General features: G+C 35.6%; 1 protein-coding gene across 1 annotated transcript in view; it reads right to left on the reverse strand.

Moving 5' to 3' along the window:
- The window catches only part of LOC103256088 (unconventional myosin-IXa), a 151,020-nt gene that overhangs the window by 69,614 nt on the left and 60,132 nt on the right, over positions 1–21,274 (reverse strand). The window contains exons 4-6 of the mRNA XM_021710421.1: positions 14,966–15,028; positions 7,811–7,910; positions 6,259–6,315 (exon numbers count right to left, since the gene is read on the reverse strand). Of these exons, the coding sequence (XP_021566096.1) occupies positions 6,259–6,315; positions 7,811–7,910; positions 14,966–15,028 (220 nt within the window). The remainder of the gene's footprint in view (positions 1–6,258; positions 6,316–7,810; positions 7,911–14,965; positions 15,029–21,274) is intronic.

The following is a 21,274-nucleotide window of genomic DNA, read 5'->3' on the forward strand; positions in this document are numbered from 1 at the left end:
ATATTTGTATACCTAACCCTGAAATGTACCCCACAATTTTAAAATAAAAAAATGTTTAAAGTTAAAAAAATTTAAAATTAAAAAAAATAAATATCTACATAAGGGATTCTTATATACCTAAAGTTTTGAGAACTAATTAAACTAAACTATATCACTCTAAAAAAAAAAATACTACTTTTTTAGCATCAACCCTTGCATTACAGTTCTCAAAATAGTCAAACGATAACACGGTAGACATACTCTAAATCTTTAAAACAATAAGTGAGTAGTTAAATTCCTTTACTGTATGTTCTCACAGTCCCTTGGACTTTCAAAAACTACCTCACATTTGTATTTACTTTTTTAATGTCTATCTTCCTAGGAAATGTTCCATAAAGTACTCAATGAACTATATGAACTGTTACTGTCTTTTTCACTGCAGATCTGCAGCAAGAAGTCAGTGCTAAGAACAAGTCATCACTGAAGTAAACATATAACTACTGAATGAAACATAAATACAAATTGAGTAAAATAGTCCTTTTTGAGAAATAAAGTACTTATTTTTTGAAAATATTTAACGAATATCTACTATATGTACAAAAAATGTTTTGGATACTGTAAGAATAAGTTAATGACTAGATCTAAATATAAAGTTTAAAATTAAGTTTAAAAATTTAGATGCTGTTTTTAAAAGCATTTAAATTTTAAAAGTTTTAAAAGTATTTAAAATGTTTAAAATTTAAATGCTATTAACAATATTTTCCTTCTCTAGATAGAAAGGTATACATGCATAACTTTAAATTTTAAATTCAGTACAAATTCTGAGAACCCTATGCATTTAGTTTTCTAACTAAAATTTGTGGTAAGTAATTTTAAAGACATATTCTACAGGCATGTCAATGTTCTTCTCACTAAAATAAAATTTTAAACACATTCTTCTTTTACCTCTAGCAAAACTTTCTTTCTATTTTTTTTTTTTTTGAGTTGGAGTCTCACTCTGTCAACCAGACTGGAGTATAGTGGCCGCTCCCGGCCACCGCAGCCTCGACCTGCTGGGCTCCGGAGATCCTTCCGACTCAGTCTTCCAAGTAACCGAAACTACAGGCATGCGCTACCACGCCCGGCTGATTTTTTTGATTTATTGTACAGGTGAGGTCTCGCTGCCCAGGCGGGTCTCGAACCCGTGGGCTCAGGCAATCCACTCACCTCAGCCTCCCAAAGGCGTGGGATTACAGGCTGAGCCACCGAGCCCGGCGCAAAACTTTCTTTAAAAGCTCTCTTGCTTCTCTTTCCCCCTAACCACAGTTCATTCATTTTATGATTCAGTAAACATTTTTTATAACAAACAAATGGGAAAAAAAATATGCTTCCACGTGTGGAAATTCAGTGACAGAGTAATGATTCTTATACAACTAATAGTGTTTTTATCTGCCTCAAAAGTGCATGAAACAAGTGATATATCTAAAATACCGGTAAAGTACACTGAAAGAGGCACTAAAATATAAATATATATTTGCTGTTATCCTTAATCAAATGTTTTTCAGAAATACAAAGTGTGGTCTCAGTGAACATCAAAATCATAATTTTTAAAAATGGAACTGATTCCCTTATCTATTTTCCCTGTTGACAACTGTAGAAGAAAAAAACTAAGAACAGATTAAATCTACCAGCCCAGAAACACCCATATGTTAATTTGGACCCCACTGGAAGCAGACCTTGATCCAGACCAAGATTAAAATACAAGTAGTAGGGAAAATAAAAGAAGAAAGAAAAACTAGACTATATAGGGTACACTGTGGAAATATCTACTACAGTGAATAAAAATAAGTTTAATTCCAAGGTTATCTTTGGTAAACAAATAAAACCCAGAGAGGTGAGGGAACTACAGTGTTTATATACCATCTCCCATAGGCCATTGATTGAAGATTTCTAAAGATAAGGGCAGGAGGCTGTTAATTCCAGTTCACTTCTGGATGGCACAAAGGCCTTTTGGGGTTCTGGAAAAAAGCCTTCAGGCACCAAGATACATACAGGTCAACCACAGAACAACGAAATGGATGAGTTAACCATCAACTATTACAATCCCTTCCACTGAAAGAACATAGCTGATTTTTCTGTCGAGCTCTGCACAAGCTCGTCTTACTTGACAGCATGCTGCTGCACACCCCCAACAAACACACCAAAATGCTCTTGTCATGCTGTCAGGCCCCTGTAGGCCTTTGTATGGGATGAAGAGAACCCTTTCTCATTTATCAGTGCCTAGGATAAGCCTAGCATGTAGTAGACACTTAATGTGTGTGAAAGAGAGAGAAAATAAAAAGGTAGAGTCAAATTAGATATTTGTTTCTGTTGTTTATACTTCTAAAAATTGTGCTTGAAAAATTATACTCTTTATAACTACCAATGTATAGTACAGGAAATAAATCAGGACAATTGACTTTGAAGGCTAGTAAAGATGCTAGATAGAGATCACTTAAGAAAAAAGAATAGGCCAAGCACAGTGGCTCAAGCCTGTAATCTCAGCACTTTGGGAGGCCAAGGTAAGAGAATTGCCTGAGCCCAGGGGTTCAAGACCAGCCTGGGCAACTTGGTGAGATCTCCTCTCCAAATAAATCAAAAAATTAGCCAGGCATGGCAGCGCACGCCAGTAGTTCCTTCTGCTTGGAAGGATCGCTGGAGCCCAGCAGGTCAATGCTGGGGTGGCCGTGAACACGCCACTGCACTCCAGCCTGGGCAACAGAGTGAGATTTTGACTCAAAAAAAAAAAAAAAAAAAAGGATATAGAGAACATTGGCTTGGCTAGAATTCCAGTCACACTATTAATTGGCTTTACCACCATGGGAGCAACAGGCCTAATTTCTGAGCCAACGTTGCTTCTTATGTGAAAGGTAATCATACTATCACAAGGGGTTTTATAAGGATCAAATATAATATGGAGGTTACGTGCTTTTTAAATAGAAAAATCTATGCAGAAAGATGTACAGCATGCAAAGACATCCTGTAAGACTGGCAGAGGCTAAGAAATAAAGCCAGAAAAACCATGTGTAAGGATGTGACCACAAACTTACAAACTGAGAGGTGGAATATGGCAATAGAAGCCTTTGTGCTGTAGAAATACTTAAACCAGAATGAATAAAAACATTATGGTTTCAGAGGAGCCTGCCCATCAGAATCCCTGAAAGCACTGCAGCAGGTCTACCTCGTGGAAAATGAGCTACCAGATATTTATAGATGTTTGGACTCTTGTAATAGTGACCAAGGCTGGAGCTGTGTCTCCACAGGATATTAGAGGTCAAATCCCTCTGCAGCATGGATGGACATGACAATGTCCTGAGACTCACTGGTAACTATAGTGAAAACCCTACCTGATAGGTGGACGCTAAAAGTCTTGGTTCAGATAAATAAAAGAATTAGGTGAAACTGATCCTTTACATTAAAGTTACTCAGACCAACTTTAAGGCACAACTACAGCAGTCATCAGTGAATATATTACCAGTATTAATTCATCCTCCATATTTTATAACTGAAGAAACAAAGGCTGAGATGCTGTAGCCACAGCAACTGAAATAAGAATAACTTATATTTGAATAGATTTTTACTATATGAAGGTAAATTAGCACTTAATACTAAATATCTTCTACATATCAGACACCATAACTATTACTCAATATGTATAATCTCACTAAAGCTTTAAAACACAGGGAATAATTATATGTACATGTACAGGTGAGAAAACAGATTTACATGTTAAATAACTTCCAAAGGTCAAATATTTTATAAGTAACAAATCTAGCTAAACTAGAATCTATCCAGTTCCAAATCCTTCCATGCAACACTACTATGCAACACTACTGTTTGAGCTTATCTTATAGGATAACCCTTACGTGAAGTTAAATCACCACACAAGGGCAACAAAAGATCCCTTATAAAAAGCAATTATCTCACTACAGGTCTACTTGGGACCATTTATGCAATTTCATAAAATATATAAGTAATGTAGCACAACAGAACAGCCCTATAAGAACCCTAATTATAATGCTAGTTACAAAAGTTCTAATAACTCAAAGTTTAAATTGTCCTCAAACATACTATGAGAAAAAGCTAACAGGAAAGAATAAACCAAAGGATTCTAAGACTGCTTGCTTTTATTAATGAATGAGAAAAAATAAAAATTAATCATATTTCAAACTATCACAGATATAGAAGTACAATAAACAAATAATGATGGTGAATATAATATTAAGGGAATAGGAGATTACAGCTACAAAGTTCTTCTAAAGGGAAAAGATGAGTAATGATTATTTTGGTGACAGCAGCAATGGTGGTAACAACATTTATTGTGTACTTATTACACATTACATACGCCATCAAGCTTTTTAAGCACTGCCTAATTGAATACTCTCAAAACTTGAAGACCATTAATTAGAGGATGGGAACAAAACAAATAAGTGACACACTGTGGATCTCAAAACTACTAAGTGAATAAGCCAATATTCAAGTCAGGTCAATCTACTTCAAGAGCACAAATTCTTAAGTATCACTTAGACTGTCTCAGAACAATAGTGGGTCAGTTCATAATTTCACTGCAAGCTCAAAACAGGCGATCAAGCCTTCAATTTGCAGTATGAGTCTGTAGTCCCCTACCTGATTTCCAATGGGGCATGGTCACTTGGTATAGTATGTGAACCAGGAAAAGGAAGAGCTTCTTAAGAACATCAAAGCAACTTAAAATTTTCTATTAAAATGTAACAGAATATATACATTTAAATGTCAAATGTTTATTTTCCAAAATATTAAATCTGAACCCAAAAATTACTTGATTATGAAATGGTAATACAATTAAACCTTGTCTAAAGAAAAAAATTATTACCCATATATATGAATCCTTCTCAACTCTGAAATATATTAGTTTTGCAATTAGTCGAGTTTATAATCACATGCAGTGAGAATCAAAGTTGTGAGCCCTTAAAGCAAGGCCTAAGACATGTTTCCAGGAAGAATGTTTAATAAATTAATTCATTAGTTAATTAATATATAGGCAGATGTGTGTGTGTTTTCAGGCTTTTATATATAACTTAATTGTAAATCTAAGGAAAATAAAAATATTTTCTGTGCTCTTTGGGTGGTTACAAATTTGTTCTTAATAATTGTAACAAAAAAAACTAAATTTGGCCAGGCATGGTGGTTCATGCCTATAATCCCAACACTATGGGAGACTGAGGCAGGAGGATCACCTGACACCAGGAGTTCAACACCAGCCTGGGCAACACAGCAAGACTTCTCTTTTGCTAATTAAAAAAACAAAATTATTAAAAAAAATAATAACAGGATAGGTGCAATGGCTCACACCTGTAATCCCAACACTTGGGAATACGAGACGAGGATTGTGTGAGGCCAGGAGTTCAAGACCCACCTAGGCAACATAGTGAGACCTCATCTCTACAAAAAAAATCTAAAAATAAGCTGGGCATGGTGGCACATGCCTGTAGTCCAGCTACTCAGGAGGCTGAGACAGAAGTATCACCTGAGACCAGGAGGTTGAGGGAGCAATGAGCTATGATCGTGCCACTGTACTCCAGCCTGCATAACAGTGAGAATCTGACTCAAAATAATAATAATAATAATAATAATAGATTTTTTTTAAAGAATTAAAGCCAAATTTACCTACTCATTTTATATAACATTATATAACCTCTTTAATCACTCAATTTAAAACATAACAATAATCTTATTTACAAAAATTTCAATACTTAGTTTTTAGAAAATTTTATTAAGGCTATATAGCCTCTTGCTATATAAGAAAATATATATATGCACTCATTGTGTTAAAAAAAAACAACCACTGACATATGAAACAGAAAGAATGTAATTTTAAAAAATAAATAATAATTACTAATATTATGTGGGTAATGAAACTACTAAAAAACAATTTAAAAAATAAATATCAGGGGGAAAAAACTATAGCTCATACAGAGTCACGTCAATACTGAAGAATAAGGAATGCAATCAATTTATTGTTTGTCAAAATAAATATCAAATGTGGACTAAACAGTAGCAACAAGAAAATATTTTAAAAAGTGAAATAACTGGTTTTTAATCAACAAACCATACAAAATAAAAATCAATCATTCAAAGAAATTACACACTGATTTATCTTGTTTCCTAGGCGTCTTTGTATTTCAGCTGATTTTCATTCTGACTAAGTCTTGAGATGGATGCAAATGAGCAATGGGAGGACCCTTTAACAGGAACACAGAATATTTAGGTACTTGTACTGACCGGCTCAGAGTCATAGCAATAATCATCCCAGCTCTGTCTGAGGGGTTTCTTTGTTATCTGAAAGTAAGGTAGATTAGTTAGGGAGAAGTAACAGTTATCACGCTTTTCTAATGATCTGTTAGATGAAGTGTGTAGGTAGTAACTGCTGTTATCCAACGAAAAGTTATTTTGCATAGCAGCATACAAGAAATAAGTAAATACTCAAATTCTGGGAGATCATATACTATTCTGCCAAGCCCATACATGCCATTGCCCAGTGACTGAAAGTTATATTAACTGCTGAGTCCCATGTCTTGTGAATACTAACAGTATGACAAAAACATGTTATGGCCATTAACTGCAAAAATATCCAAGATAAAAAACCACAAAACTCTGGACTTCTCTAATACTAACAACTATCAGCTCATTTATGGGAGATTGCTACGTTATAAAAGACATATTTAATCACCCAAATATAATGCAAATTGTTTAAACAAAGGAAGAAAAAACTCAAAAGTCAAATTAGTAATTTAAAAAAATCTATTTAATCTACCTAGTAATGAGTAGTATTGCATCAAAAAGTGATAATTTTGAATAACTTTGAAATTCTCAATATTCTAATACAAAGTCAAGTTTGTTTACATTAATATATGTAATGACGAAATTAAGAAATAGTAGTTACACAGCACACTATCTACCTTGGGAAAAGTTTAAGGTGCTATTTTCATAACCCAAAATGCACACAGTAATCTTTGAGCCACCATCCAAAATGTAAATTTGCTGACAAAATCTGCATAATATTTGTATTATATTTTTAACTGCCATCAAGGAATTTCTTTCCATAGACATTACATCTTGCCACAAACAACTAAAAAATAAAGGAAGACAATTTATTAAATGATCTATCATAATAAGTTCATTAATACTGGTTTTAGAATTTTTGTTCATATAGGAATAATAAAATTAGAGAAACAAATGTAATGAAAAGTTGTGAGAATTACTCCTTATTGTGAAAGTTTAGGGGTCATTTGATTTTGATGAATTTCATACTGAATGTTTAAAAAGACTGTTCACCGAATTAGAAAAATAGTCACACTGTAAGTCAGTATCATAATAGCACGCAAAGGGGTATGTGTGTTAGACTTTGAAACATGCAAATCAAGTTTCAAGCAAAGGACAAGCATTAATCATAAGTAACAATTAACATCTTGTGGCAATTAACAATTAACATCTTATAAAAGGTAATAAGCACTTTGGTGTAAGTAAACCATTTTTTCTTTATGGAAGCACCAATAAACAAACAGCTTATTAATATTTTCTCAAGAAGTCTCAAAAAACCCAAAAAGCACATCTATAATCTTTTAACATTTATATAAAGGTAGTAACAATTTTTAATCTGAAAACTGTATCCTTAAATTTTTAGATACATGTAATTTTTAGATTACATGTATGAAAATGCTAGTTAATATCCATTACTAGACTTGGGAAAGAAAGCACTAGGAAAAAAAGCCTTTTTCAGGAGCTAAAATGTGATAATGTTCTACACTTCAAAATGCTTTTTATAAACTCTCACCTGATTGAGATAATGATATTCCTCTGGTTGTTTAAGGTGGAATGCTGATCTCTCTTCTTCACTTGCTCCTGCCAGGAGGTAATAGAATACATGATAGTTCCTGTTGGAAACAAAGAAATGCGGCTTTATAAGGAACATGATTTATGGTTATCATTTAACAGGGACAAAAAGCAAACAGTGATTAGTAAAATGTATCAGCTTTGCTTCATTTCTTAACATAAAAGTGATAAATTCAAAATTAAATATCACTACAAAATAGTACGTTTTTGATGCGGAATACAAAAGAGAGATGAAAACAGCAAACAAAGTTAGGATCTCTGAAAATTCTTCCATCAACCGGGCTTGGTGGCTCGGTCTGTATGCAATCCCAGCACTTTGGGAGGGTAAGGCGAGTGGATTGCCTGAGCCAGGCAACTTGGCAAGACCTTGTCTCTACAATAAATTAAAAAACTAGCCGGATGTGGTAGCGCACACACGTAGTTCCTGCTACTTGGAAGGGGAAGGCTGAGGCGGAAAGATCGCCAGAGCCCAGCCAATGGAGGCTGTGGTGGCCAGAAGTGTGCCACTGCCCTCCAGTCTGGGTAACAGAGTGGGACTCAAAAAAAAGAAAAAGAAAAAGAAAATTCTTCCATCAAGCCAATGAGGAACATGATCAATCTATTAGATTTAACTTTTTCAGAAATGCAGAAATTAAGTAAAAGTGGGTAACACCCTTGGGTCTCAGGTCCCCTTCCACTGTGGGAGCTTTTCTGTCCTCTCTATAAATCTTGCTTTCTAAAAAAAAGAAACAAAGAAATTAAGCAAAAGCTTGCAGCAATCCAGAGTGTTTACTCCAGAAAAACAGCTGACTCTCAATAAAAACAGCTTTGTGGGGTTTTTTTGTTTTTTGTTTTTTAGTTGGAGTCTCACTCTATCACCAAGGCTGCAGTGCAGTGGCATGCTCACGGTCACTGCAGCCTCGACCTGCTGGGCTCACACGATCCTTCTGCCTCTGTCTTCCAAGTAGCTGAAACCACAGGCATGTGCCATCATGCCCAGCTGATTTTTTAAATTTATTTATTGTAGAGATGAGGTCTAGTCATGTTGCTCAGGCGGGTCTTGAACTCCTGAGCTCAGGTAATCCTCTTGCCTCAGCCTCCCAATGAGCCAGGATTACAGGCGTGAGCCACCATGCCTGGCTTGTGGTGTTTTAACCTACCCTATTCTATCACTTGTTCATCAACCCCACAGTAGCCCTGAAAATCAACAGCCTGCAATCACAGTGGACACCAGAAGCCTTACCAGAAAGATCAGAACAGGGTTCGAACTTGTTCAAAGCCTCATTCCCTAGGAAATACCATTGTTTGAACTGCCTGGTGGTTCCCTGGAAGAAGCCACATTCAAGACTGACTTTACATGATCTGAATCAGAATTTGGACAAGGCAAAAATTCTTTCCCCAGAGGCATCTGTAGAAAACAATTTAGGCAACTATTGAACAGTCTCCTGCCTGAAGTGGGAGATAAATATTGAGGCAAACGATAGATTGACTAAAAAACTGAAAAGGAAAAGTTGGTGAATGTGACCTTACATGGGCTTTGAAAAGCTCCAATAAATTTCCTGGAAATCAGGCTGGGCTCTGTGGCTGTCTGTAATCCCTGTACTTTGGGAGGCCGAGATGAGAGGATTACCTGAGTCCACAGGTTCAAGACCAGCCCAGGCATCTTGGCAAGACCTCATCTTTACAATAAAAAAAATAGCCAGGCGTGGTAGCACGCATCTGTAGTTCTGGCTACTTGGAAGGCTGAGGGAGAAGGAACACTGGAGCCCAGCAAGTCAACGCTGAGGTGGCCATGAGTGTGCCACTGCACTCTAGCCAGGCAACGGAGTAAGACTCCAATTGGAAAAAAAAAAAAAAACTCCCTGAAAATCTAGAAGGCCATATGCACGCATGAGATTGTGCACATGTCCAGGGTTGAATGTGCTCTCAAAAATAACCAGATGAAGTACTAAACTCCCACCTCTGGCTAATTTTGAAGGTCTGCACAAAGTAGAAGTTAAGGCTAAGACAGACTTGTAAAATGCCTACTTGAGTATTGAAGGCATGGCTCAATGTACGTAGAGAGTACAATGGCAAAGACTAGGAGACTTACTGTTTCTAAGCACTTAAAGAAATCTCTGTCAGTGAAACTGACATCTCCGTGAAGAATCATGACCTGAAAACTAAGCTAAACAATCAGATACTTCTTTGACTACACTAAAAAAAGAATATAGATGTTATAAAAGTAGTTTGGAAAAGTCACAAAATAATCAAATAGCATGAATAAAAACAACAATCACAAAACCTGGGAGAGAAAAAACTCATTTCCAGAGTTCCCCAAATTATATTTTTTAAATGTTGTTTTCAACAAAAAAGCATGAAAGATGCAAAGAAACAAGAAAGCGTAGCCCTTAAAAAGAAGAAAAACAATCACTGGTAATCATTCCTGAAATACCCTAGACATTAGATTTACTAGACAAGATTTTAATTAGCTATTTTAAATATGTTCAAAGACCTAAAGGAAGTCATATTTAATGAACTAAAGAAAAGTATGAGAACACTGTGTCACCAAATAGAGAATATCAGTAAATATACAGGGCTTACAAGAAAACATCAAAAAGAAATTCTGAAAAATATAACTGAAATTAAAAAGTGTCTAGAAGAGGTTAGCAGCAAATAAGAATGGGTAGAAGAAAGAACAAGTGAGCTTGAAGAATCAACAAACTTGAAGATAGGTCAACTGAATCTAGTCTGAGAATGAAAAGTAAAACAAATGAAGAATAACAAACGGAGCCTCAGAGACCTGTGCAACACCATTAAAAAGAACAATACATGCATAATGAGAGTTCCAAAAGGAGACCATAAAAAAGGACATAAACAATATTTTAAAAATAATTACCAAAAATGTTCCAAATTTGATGGAAAACATTAATCTGCACAACCAAGAAACTCAATGAACTCTAAGAAGGATAAACTCAAAGAGAGCCACAACTAGACAAAGCAAAACTGCTGACCGATGAGGACAAAGAAAGAATTTTGAAAGCTCCAAAAGGGAAATGCCTCATCAAGGGATCCTAATATAAGATTAGCAGTTGATTTCTCATCAAGAACCATGGCAGAGATAACGTATTCAAAATGTTGACAGGAAATAAAATGTGAATCAAGAAGTATATATCCAGCAAAACTATCTTTAAAATTAAAGGAGAAATTAAGACATTCCCAGATAAACAAAAACTAAGAGACTTCCTCACTAGCAGATGGAACCTAAAAGAAATACTAAATGAAGTTTTTCTGGCTGAAATAAAATGACACTAGACAAAACTCAACTAAGGAACACTGGTAGGAGGAACTACATAGGTAAATATAAAATATAGCATAAATTTATTTTTATTTATAACACTTTTTTCTTCCTATTAGATTTGAAAAACTGCACAAAGCAATCATTATTAATCTGTACTGACAGATACACCATTGTAAAGATTTATATGACAATAACAACAGCACAAAGGAGCAGGAAAGGAACAGAACAACACAGAAGCAAAGTTTTTTGTATACCGCCAAAATTAAATTGTTATTAATCCAAACTACACTGTTATAAATTAAGATACTAACTACAGTCCTCAGGGCAACTACTAAAAATAAACTAAAAAATAATAAAAGAAATGCCAACAAAAGTCAAATTGTACACTAGAAAATATCATTTAACACAAAAGGCGGAAATAGGAAAATAGAGATACAAAAACATCATAACACATATAGAAAACAAATAGCAAAATGATATTCATAAATCCTACCTTATTAATAATTACATTAAGTATAAATGGTTAAATGCTGTAATCCAAACGCAGATAACTAGTAGAATGGATAAGAACAAAACATATGATCCAACTACATGGTGTCTATAAGACAAAAGGTTTGGATTGAAAGACACTAATAGGTTAAAAATAAAAAGATGGGAAAAGATACCATGCAAACAGTAACCAAAGAAAGCTGGAATATCTATACCAATATCAGATAAAACAGACTTTAACATAAAAAAATTGCTCCTAGAGTCAAAGAAGGTAATTTTATAATAACAAAGGACCAACCTTTAAATATGTATGTATCTAACTTTAAATATATATGTATCTAACAACAGAATCCCAAAATATGTGGAGCAAAAAGAACTTGACACAACTAAAGGAAGAAACAAACAATTCAACAAGAATACTAAAAGACTGCAATACCCTACTTTCAATAATAAACAAAACAACTAGACAGAAGATCAACAATGAAAAAGAGGAATTGAAAATTACTGCATACCAACTAAACCTAACGTATATCTACAAAACACTCTAGCCAACAACAGGAGGATATACATTTTTTCAAGTCCACATGGAACATTATCCAGGACAGACCACATGTTAGACAGCAAAATAAGTCTTAAATTTGAGGAGACTAATATGACCCTTCAAATACTTAGCAATGAAATAATAAATCAATAACTGAAATTTCCACAATTCACATATATATGAAAATGCAACAATATACTCCTAAATAACCAACAGGTTATTTAGCAAAATTAGAAAATACTTTGACACACAAAAACAAAACAAATACACCAAAACACAGAAAACAGCTGAAGCAATGCTTAGAGGGGCTTTATACCTGGTACACTCATGTAAAAAAGAAGAAAAATCTCAAATCTATAACCTAACCATCAACTTTAAGAAACTAGAAAAATGGGCCCTGAACAATAGTCACATTAGCACAAGGGAGGGATAGCAGTCACTGAGCACTGATGGCAGGGGAGGGAGAGAAGGGCAAGGGGCACATGACAACACAAGGGGTACCTGGTCCACGAGGAGTGAGGGCCAGTTAGATGCCCAAACTTCACCTGCATGCAGCCTACTTATGTAGTTAATCCTCCACTTGTACCCCACAACTCTATAATAAAATAAAATAAAAAAGAAACTAGAAAAGAAAAGTAAACTAAACCCAAAGAAAGAAGAAACAAAGAAATAACAAGCATCAGAGCAGAAATAAATGAAATGGGAAATGAGGGGGAGGAAAGAACATCAATGAAATCAAAGATTAGCTCTTTGAAAAGATCCACAAAATCAACAAACTTTTATCTGAACTGATGAGACTGAGAGATACAGATAGACACAGAAAGAGACAGAGACTCAAATTCAGAAATGAAAGAAGAAGGAACATTACTACCAACCTTGCAGAAATAAAAATATTATAAGGAATACTATAAACAAATTTTTGGCAACGAATTAGACAACCTAGATGAAATAAATAAATTCATAGAAAGATTCAAACTACTAAGTCTCACTAAAGAAGAAACAAAGTCTGAACAGATCTATAATCAAGTGTTTGAATCAGTAATCAAAACTCTACAAAAATAAAAGCTCCGAACCAGATGGCTTTGCTGATAAATTCTACTAAACATTTAAAAAATTAACCCAAGCCGGGCTCGGTGGCTCAGCCTGTACTCCCGCGCCTTTGGGAGCCTGAGGTGAGTGGACTGCCTGAGCCCGCAGGTTCGAGACCCGCCTGGGCAACTTGGCGAGACCTCATCTCTCCAATAAATCAAAAAAATCAGCCGGGCGTGGTAGCGCATGCCTGTAATTCCGGCTACTCTGAAGGCTGAGGCGGAAGGATCGCCGGAGCCCAGCAGGTCGAGGCTGCGGTGGCTGGGAGCGGCCACTGCACTCCAGTCTGGGCGACAGAGTGAGACTCCAACTCAAAAAATAAATAAATAAGTAAAATTAACCCAATCCATCACAAACTTTACCAAAAAAAGTATAGGAGAAGAGTTTCCATCTTATTCTATGAACCAGTATTATCTGAGACCAAAACCATCACAAGAAAATAAAACCATAGCACAATAATCTATATGAATATAGACAGTAGAATCCTCAACAAAATATTAGCAAACCAAACCCATGAACATATTATAATATTATAAAATATATTGTACATATATGACATATTGTAATATACAAAGCTATAACATAGTAGTATATATATAAACATCTGCAAGTCAAATCCAGCAAGATAACAGAGAATCAGGTTTTAAGCTCTGGATCTTCAATTCTCATTCATTCTCAAAAACCATGGAAATAAGGCTTATATCCTCTCCATGTCACTAAAACGTGTCAGAAAAAATTACTAGTAACGTAGTATCAGTGTCTGATGAACCCTGCAAGTGTTTATGAAACTATTCTCTTCCTGAAATTCTATTCCCTTTGTGTTAAAACACCTCTAATTCAGATATCCTATTGCTTCTCTAGACACACACACACACACACACACACACACACACAAATTAACAGAAAAGCCTAAGTTCTAGTACTCATCTTGCCAGTAATCCATTATGGTAAAGTAAGTTAGTAATTACTGAGTTTTTTTGTTTGCTTTTTTTTTTTTAGAAATTGGATAATTTTATTTCCTAAGCATTGTCAAATTCACTTTTTAGCCTCATAAGAAGAGTTTTTTTTATATATAAGGATCAAGCTAAGCATTTTATAAATGTTATCTCATTTAATCCTCTCAACCATTCTAGGACAGTTTTTCATCTGTAAAATGGGAATAAATAACAAAGAAGTAGAAGTTAAGTGAGATGCCTAAGGCATATCCAAGATTTGAATGTAGGCCTGTTTAACTTCAAATTCTGGCTCTCAATTATTTTGTCTCATGTAGCATGAAGCAAACCATTAATTTACTTCTCTGATATTTGATTTCTTTATCTGAAGGATACCACATGTCATCTCTAAAGACCCATATACTGTACCTCAAACATTACAGTGGAATTAAGAGTTTTACAGAAAACTTTGCTCAAATTAGAGAACATGGAAAACAGTCCAAAGATACACTGCTCACAAAGAACAATGAGATACTACTGAAAAGCGATCTTCCTGTTCTAATTGTTTGCCTAGAACTTAGGGCAACAGTTCTACATACTTGATAAAAACCTCCTCCTAGCAGCCTCCAAAAAACTGCAGGGTTCTACCCATGTCAGAAATAGCAATTATAAATAAGGTATGCATGATGTGAACTGAATTAAAGGTCACAATAAACAATGAGCTTAAAAGTTAATCTGCATGTTACAAATGTTAGCCTCATCTAATTACACAAATAAAATATGTACCGTTCATTATGCTCTTGATAGACGAGTCTGGACTTCTCCAGTAGATATTTTTCAACATAAGCACTAGAAAAAAAGTAAAATTGGTTGATATGAATAATAAAGTCTAACACAAAGTAGATAAATATTTATTGAGGGATGTACCAAAGTATAAAAAATATTTGCCAAAACATTAACCTTTATGACTGTGTTATAGATATTGTTAGTGTTATCCATGTTAAATTGGCTTGGTCACAAGTCTTGCTTTTTCCTTTCAATAAAGCAAAATAAAGTCAGAAGTTCCAAAGTCAGAAGTTCCAAAGATGGTACACAAGAACCTCCAACATAGACTCAACATTCTTTCTACCCTAATATACTACTATACATTCTTCCAGACATTTATACTTTGGTCAGACTATTGAATAAGGAATTAAAGATATACTTTGTTTCTATATATATTCATGCTATTGCCATAACCTAAAATCAATTTATTTAATACCTAATGATTTACCCTATGATCAGTCATTTATTGGGCACTATACTAAGCACACACAAGGAATATGAAAATAAGTGATAATACTACCTGTTCTCAATGGGCTTATAAACTAGTAGAGAAATAGGTAAACCAGCAGCTATCATACTGAGTTGATAGGGTTTATTATAAAGCAATAACTGGGATATTGTGAATCACCGAGAGACACCTGCGATTAAATCCAAGAAGGAAAAAAGATGTAAGGAAGAACACTCATGGATGATGAGCATATAGTACACATTCATTAAATACATCTGGTAAGTGAGTGAGTAAATGAATCTGAAGGATTTACCAAAAGAAGCCAAAGAAAACTGTCTTTATGTAAAGGCATAAAAGAAGGTGGGTACCCATATCAACTTCATGGAAAATAATTACAGTCGTGTGTCACTCAATGACAGGTTACATTCTGAGAACTACGCCACTAGACAATCTCATCATTATACATACATCAGAGTGTACTTACACAAACCTAATGGTATAGCCTACTACACACCCAGGTCATATGGTATAGCCTATGGCTCCTGGGCTACGAACTTGTACAGCATGTTACTGTAAGGAATACTATAGGCAACTGTAACATGATGGTATTTGTATATCTAAATACAGAAAAAATACAGTAAAAATATGGTATTAAAATCTCATGACTGGCTGGGTGTGGTGGCTCATGTCTGCAATCTCAGCACTTTGGGGGACCAAGGTCAGAGGATCACTTGAGCCCAGGAGTTCAAGATCAGCCTGGGCAACATAGTGAGACCTCATCTCTCAAAAAAAAAAAAACAAAACAATTAGCTAGGTGTGGTGACACATGTCTGTGGTCCCAGTTACTCAGGAGGCTGAGGCAAAAGGCTCACCTCAGCCTAGGAGGTTGATGGTATGGTAAACCGTGATTGTGCCACAGCATTCCAGTCTGGGAGACAGAGTGAGACTTCAACTCAAAACAAACCAACAAAGGCAAACTCATGGGACTATTGTAGTATATGTGTCCATTGCTGACTGAAACATAAAACATCATTATGCAGCACATGACCACAGTTAGGGATAGATAGAGAATCAGACAGGCAAGTGAACTAGATCAAGAAGAGCTAATATATTCAGGGCCAGGAGAATGAACTTTATTTATCCTGAAAGTAATGAGAAACTGAATAATCAATTATATTGCTGATAATTTTATTCTTTTTTATCAAGATTGTAGCCTTCAAGTCTTCAATACTTCTTCCCCAAATAGAAACAATCAGCTAAGATCTCACTGGAGAGGGGCTTCTATAATCTGAAATGTAAAAGCTTTAGACTACAGAATCCAAATCACTTAGATCAAACCTTTTAGGGGGTCAAAATCTGACTCTTGAGCTGTATTTCTCCCTGTTCCCTCCCACCTCACGTTCTATACTTCAGTCATTCCCAAAACACAGGCTATTCCCTCAAGCATGCTATTTACTCCTGACTGCATTGCTGATGTTCTCCCTTCAGCTTCTAATTGCCTAGTCTATTCCCAGTCTCTGTCCTGTAAATTTCATTCCTTCATTAAAATGAAGCTCAAATATACCTTCCTTGCAAATCAATTGCTACTATCACCATTAGTAATTAAAATGCAGTACTTCTTCTGAATTACCATTACCACACCTCTAGTCTAAACTACTTTATTTTTAAATTTTATTTATGTATTTGTTTATTTTAGAGACATGGTTTTGCTCTACCACACAAGCTTAAGCACAGTGGCATGATCATAGCTCGCTGCACCCTCAAATTCCTAGGCTCAAATGATCCTCCTGCCTCAGTCTCCCAAACAGTGGGACCACAGGAGTGTGCCACCACCCTTGGCTAATTTTTTAATGTTTTGTAGCAGTGAGGTCTCTCTAAGTGGTCTAGGCTGGTCTTAAACTTCTGGCCTCAAGTAATCTTCCCACTTTGGCCTCCTAAAGTGCTGACAATAGAGGTGTGAGGCACCACACTCTAGCCTCTTGTCTAAACTCCCTTATCTGTCTAAAATGAGAGAAAGGAAATGAACATGATCTAATATTTAAAATTCTCACAACCACCCTGCATGGCAAATATTACTGCCCCTATTTTACAAGTGTAGAAACAATGCTCAAAGACATTAAGATCATACTGCTAGTAAAAAGTAAAACTTTGATTTTAACCCAAGTCTATTTTAACAAAGGCTTATCTTTCAACTACAGTTGCCTCACCCACTCCCATATCCCGTATCTATGGGGGATATGTTCCAAGATGCCTGCAATCTAAACCAAGGATAGGACTGAAACCAATATATATTATATTTTTTCCTATATATACACATACCTTTGACAAAATTTAATTTATTAATTAGGCACAGTAAGAGATTAACAACTAATCACAAAATAGAACCGGCTGGGCACAGTAGTTCAAGCCTGTAATCCCAGAATTTTTGAAGGCAAGTGCAGGAAGACTGCTTCGAGCCCAGGAGTTCAAGACCAGCCTAGGCAAACAGCAAGACCTCAACTCTACAACAAAATAAAAAAATTAGTAGGGTGTTGTGGCACATGTCTGTAGTCCCAGGTACTTGGGAGACTAAGGCAGAAGGACCATCCAAGCCCGGGATGTTGAGGCTGTGGTAAACATGATTCTGCCACTATAGTCTAGCCTGGGTCACAGCATGAGACCCCAACTCAAAAAAAATAGAACAATATATGGCAATAAAATTTATGTGAATATGGCCTCTCTCACTGTACTGCACTCACCTATGTTTTGGTACCTAAAACTGCAGAAGGTGAAACCACAGATATACCAACACACTGCATTTCCTAATCATCTCACTTTTCTTCCCTCCAATCCATGAGTTATACTTCTATAAGAGTTACCTACCTATAAACTAAGATATAATTATGTTTTTCCTCTACTTCCATTTGATCCTCATACTGAAGTACGTAGGCGTGAGCCGCCATTATGTCTCTCCGGATTGTTTTGTTTTTAATACATCAGCATTAAAAAAAAAAGGGATAGGCCAGGTATGGTGACCGATTGCTGTAATCCCAGCACTCTGGGAGGCCAAGGCAAGAGGACTGCTTGAGCCCAGGAGTTCAAAACCAGCCCAGACAACATAGCAAGATCTCCTATTTTTTTAAATAAGTAAATAAAGGGATAGATAAACAAATATGCCAAAATGTTGTCATTGTTGAGCCCGAATATAAGTCCCTTACACTATTTATTCTCATCTTTTGTACATATTTCAAACTTTTTACAACAAAAATTTTAAAAATCTGCTTTGCAGTATCAAAAGGATGATTACAAACATTAGAGCTTTAGTCACAAAAGATCACTGTGCCTATGCTCTGCAGTCACTGAACTTATTCAACTACACCAACTTATCATAAAATCCCATTTATCCACCAATGCCAACACCTTAATTGATATGATTTCCTACTTCTTCCACTTAGCAAATTTCCAATATCCAACATAAAAATGACCTTTTTTGTGTGAAGTCCTTCAGGCACATAGTTCAATCACTGCACTTCCTCATTGACTATAATAATCTTGTCTAAATAAATATCTGTCTTCCCAAAGAGACTATGAGAACTTTAATGCCAGAAAACATACCTACCTCTCATCTTTTTATATCCCCCAACAATTAGTACACTGTGTGGTACTCAAAATGAACTCCTTAAATACTTGCTTAACAAAAGAATAAAAATGTTCAATATATACTTGTTAACTTGCAAATCAAGAATGTTTTTGCTCATTGATGTAAGAAAAGGTTTAACTTTTTAAATTAGTCATTTAACATATGAAAGCCTAAATTTCATTCATTAAGTGGAAAAATAAATGTCTATCATTCCTAATTCACAAAATTTCTTCAGAATCAATAAACATAATAGTAACTTTTCCTTTTTTATTAACCTATATTTTAATTCAAAACATAATACTTTGTAAGTTATAAAACAGTATACACAACTTTACCTATTATCAACCTCTCCTACAGCACAATCATAAATACTAAGAACAGTCTGACAACTTGACCATATCCAACTTTTATTGGTAAAAGCACCAAACTTTAGCTTTGCAAACATGATTCTTCATAACCAGAAAAGAATGAGCTATGAAATCTGCCACTGAAAAACTTACTCCTTTTGTTTTCATTGGTTTTGGGGTTCTGGTTGGGAGAGGAAGAATACACATAATAGTTTCAATCAAAATTTTTAAATGTAAATGCAGACATAAAGTAGTAAGACTAACACACAATTAAAATAGCATAAAAACAAAAAATAGGCTGGGCTCCGTGGCTCAGCCTTTAATCCCAGCACTTTGGGAGCCCATGGGTTTGAGACCAGCCTGGGCAACTTGGCAAGACCTTGTCTCTACCATAAAATCAAAAATTGGCTGGGTATGGTAGAACATGCCTGTAGTTCCAGCTACTTGGAAGGCTGAGACAGAAGGATCGCCAGAGCCCAGCAGATCGACACTGGGGTGGCCTTGAGTGTGCCACTGCATTCCAGCCTGGGCGACAGAGTGAGATTGCAACTCAAAAAAATGAATGAAAGAAAGAAAGAAAGAAAAGAAAAACAGAGATCAATCCCATGTATTAACAGGAATGCAAAATTCATGAATAAAAATTAGCAAACAACAAACAGAATAAAACAACCAATTTATATCTGGATGTGTATAAATATGTATGTGTGCACGTGTTGACCAAGTGGGATTCTTTATCTAGGAAGGCCAAAAAATTTCATTATTGGGGAAAAAATTACAACATTAATAGATTTCAGAAGGAAGACATGCTTTTTTCCATAGATATCAAAAAGGTCTTTGATGAAATTCAATACCCACCTAGAAAAAACAACACAGGAATTCATATGGAAACACAAACATCCAAGGATAGCCAGAACAATCCTCAGCAAAAAAAACAAAGCAGGTGGTATTACATTACCAGACTTCAAACTTTACTATAAAGCTACAATCATCAAAACAGCTTGGTATTGGTACAGGAACAGGCATATAGATCAATGGAATAGAATTGAGATTCCAGAAGCAAAACCTCAATTTCTCAACCAACTCATCTTCGACAAAGCCCCCACCACCTACCAGTGGGGAGAGGAGAACCTATCCAGTAAATGGTGCTGGGAAAACTGGCTGACCACATGCAGAAGATTGAAACAGGACCCCTATCTATCCCCATGCACAAAGGTTAACTCCAAATGGATCAGAGACCTAAATGTAAAACCTCAAACCATAAAAACCTTAGAAAAGGAAGGAAATACCCTCATGGAAATCGGAGCTGGCATCCAATTCCTGAACAAAACCCGAAACCCACAGGTCATAAGAGAGAAGATAGACAAGTGGGACCTTATTAAACTGACAAGCTTCTGCAAAGTCAAAGAAACCATCAAGAGAGCAGGGAGACAGCCTACAGACTGGGAAAAAGTATTTGCCAACTCCAGGTCTTACAAAGGCTTAACATCCTGGATCTACAAAGAACTCAAACGTGCTGAAAAGAAAAATACAAACAACCCCATTATAAAATGGGCAAAAAATATGAACAGACACTTCACAAAAGAAGACACCTGAGCAGCCAACAAACACATGAAGAAATGCTCAACCTCACTAATCATCAGGGAGATGCAAATCAAAACCACACTGAGATACCACCTAACTCCAGTCAGAATGGCAATTATCAACAACTCAAAAAAAAACAACTGCTGGAGAGGGTGTGGTGAAAAGGGAACACTTCTACACTGTTGGTGGGAGTGTAAACTAGTGCAACCTCTGTGGAAAGCAGTGTGGCGATTCCTAAAGCTCTAAAAATCGACCTTCCATATGACCCCGCAATC

This window comes from Carlito syrichta, unplaced genomic scaffold (genome assembly GCF_000164805.1).
Source record: "Carlito syrichta isolate Samal-C Ts95f unplaced genomic scaffold, Tarsius_syrichta-2.0.1 Scaffold288912, whole genome shotgun sequence".
NCBI classification, from domain to species: domain Eukaryota; kingdom Metazoa; phylum Chordata; class Mammalia; order Primates; family Tarsiidae; genus Carlito; species Carlito syrichta.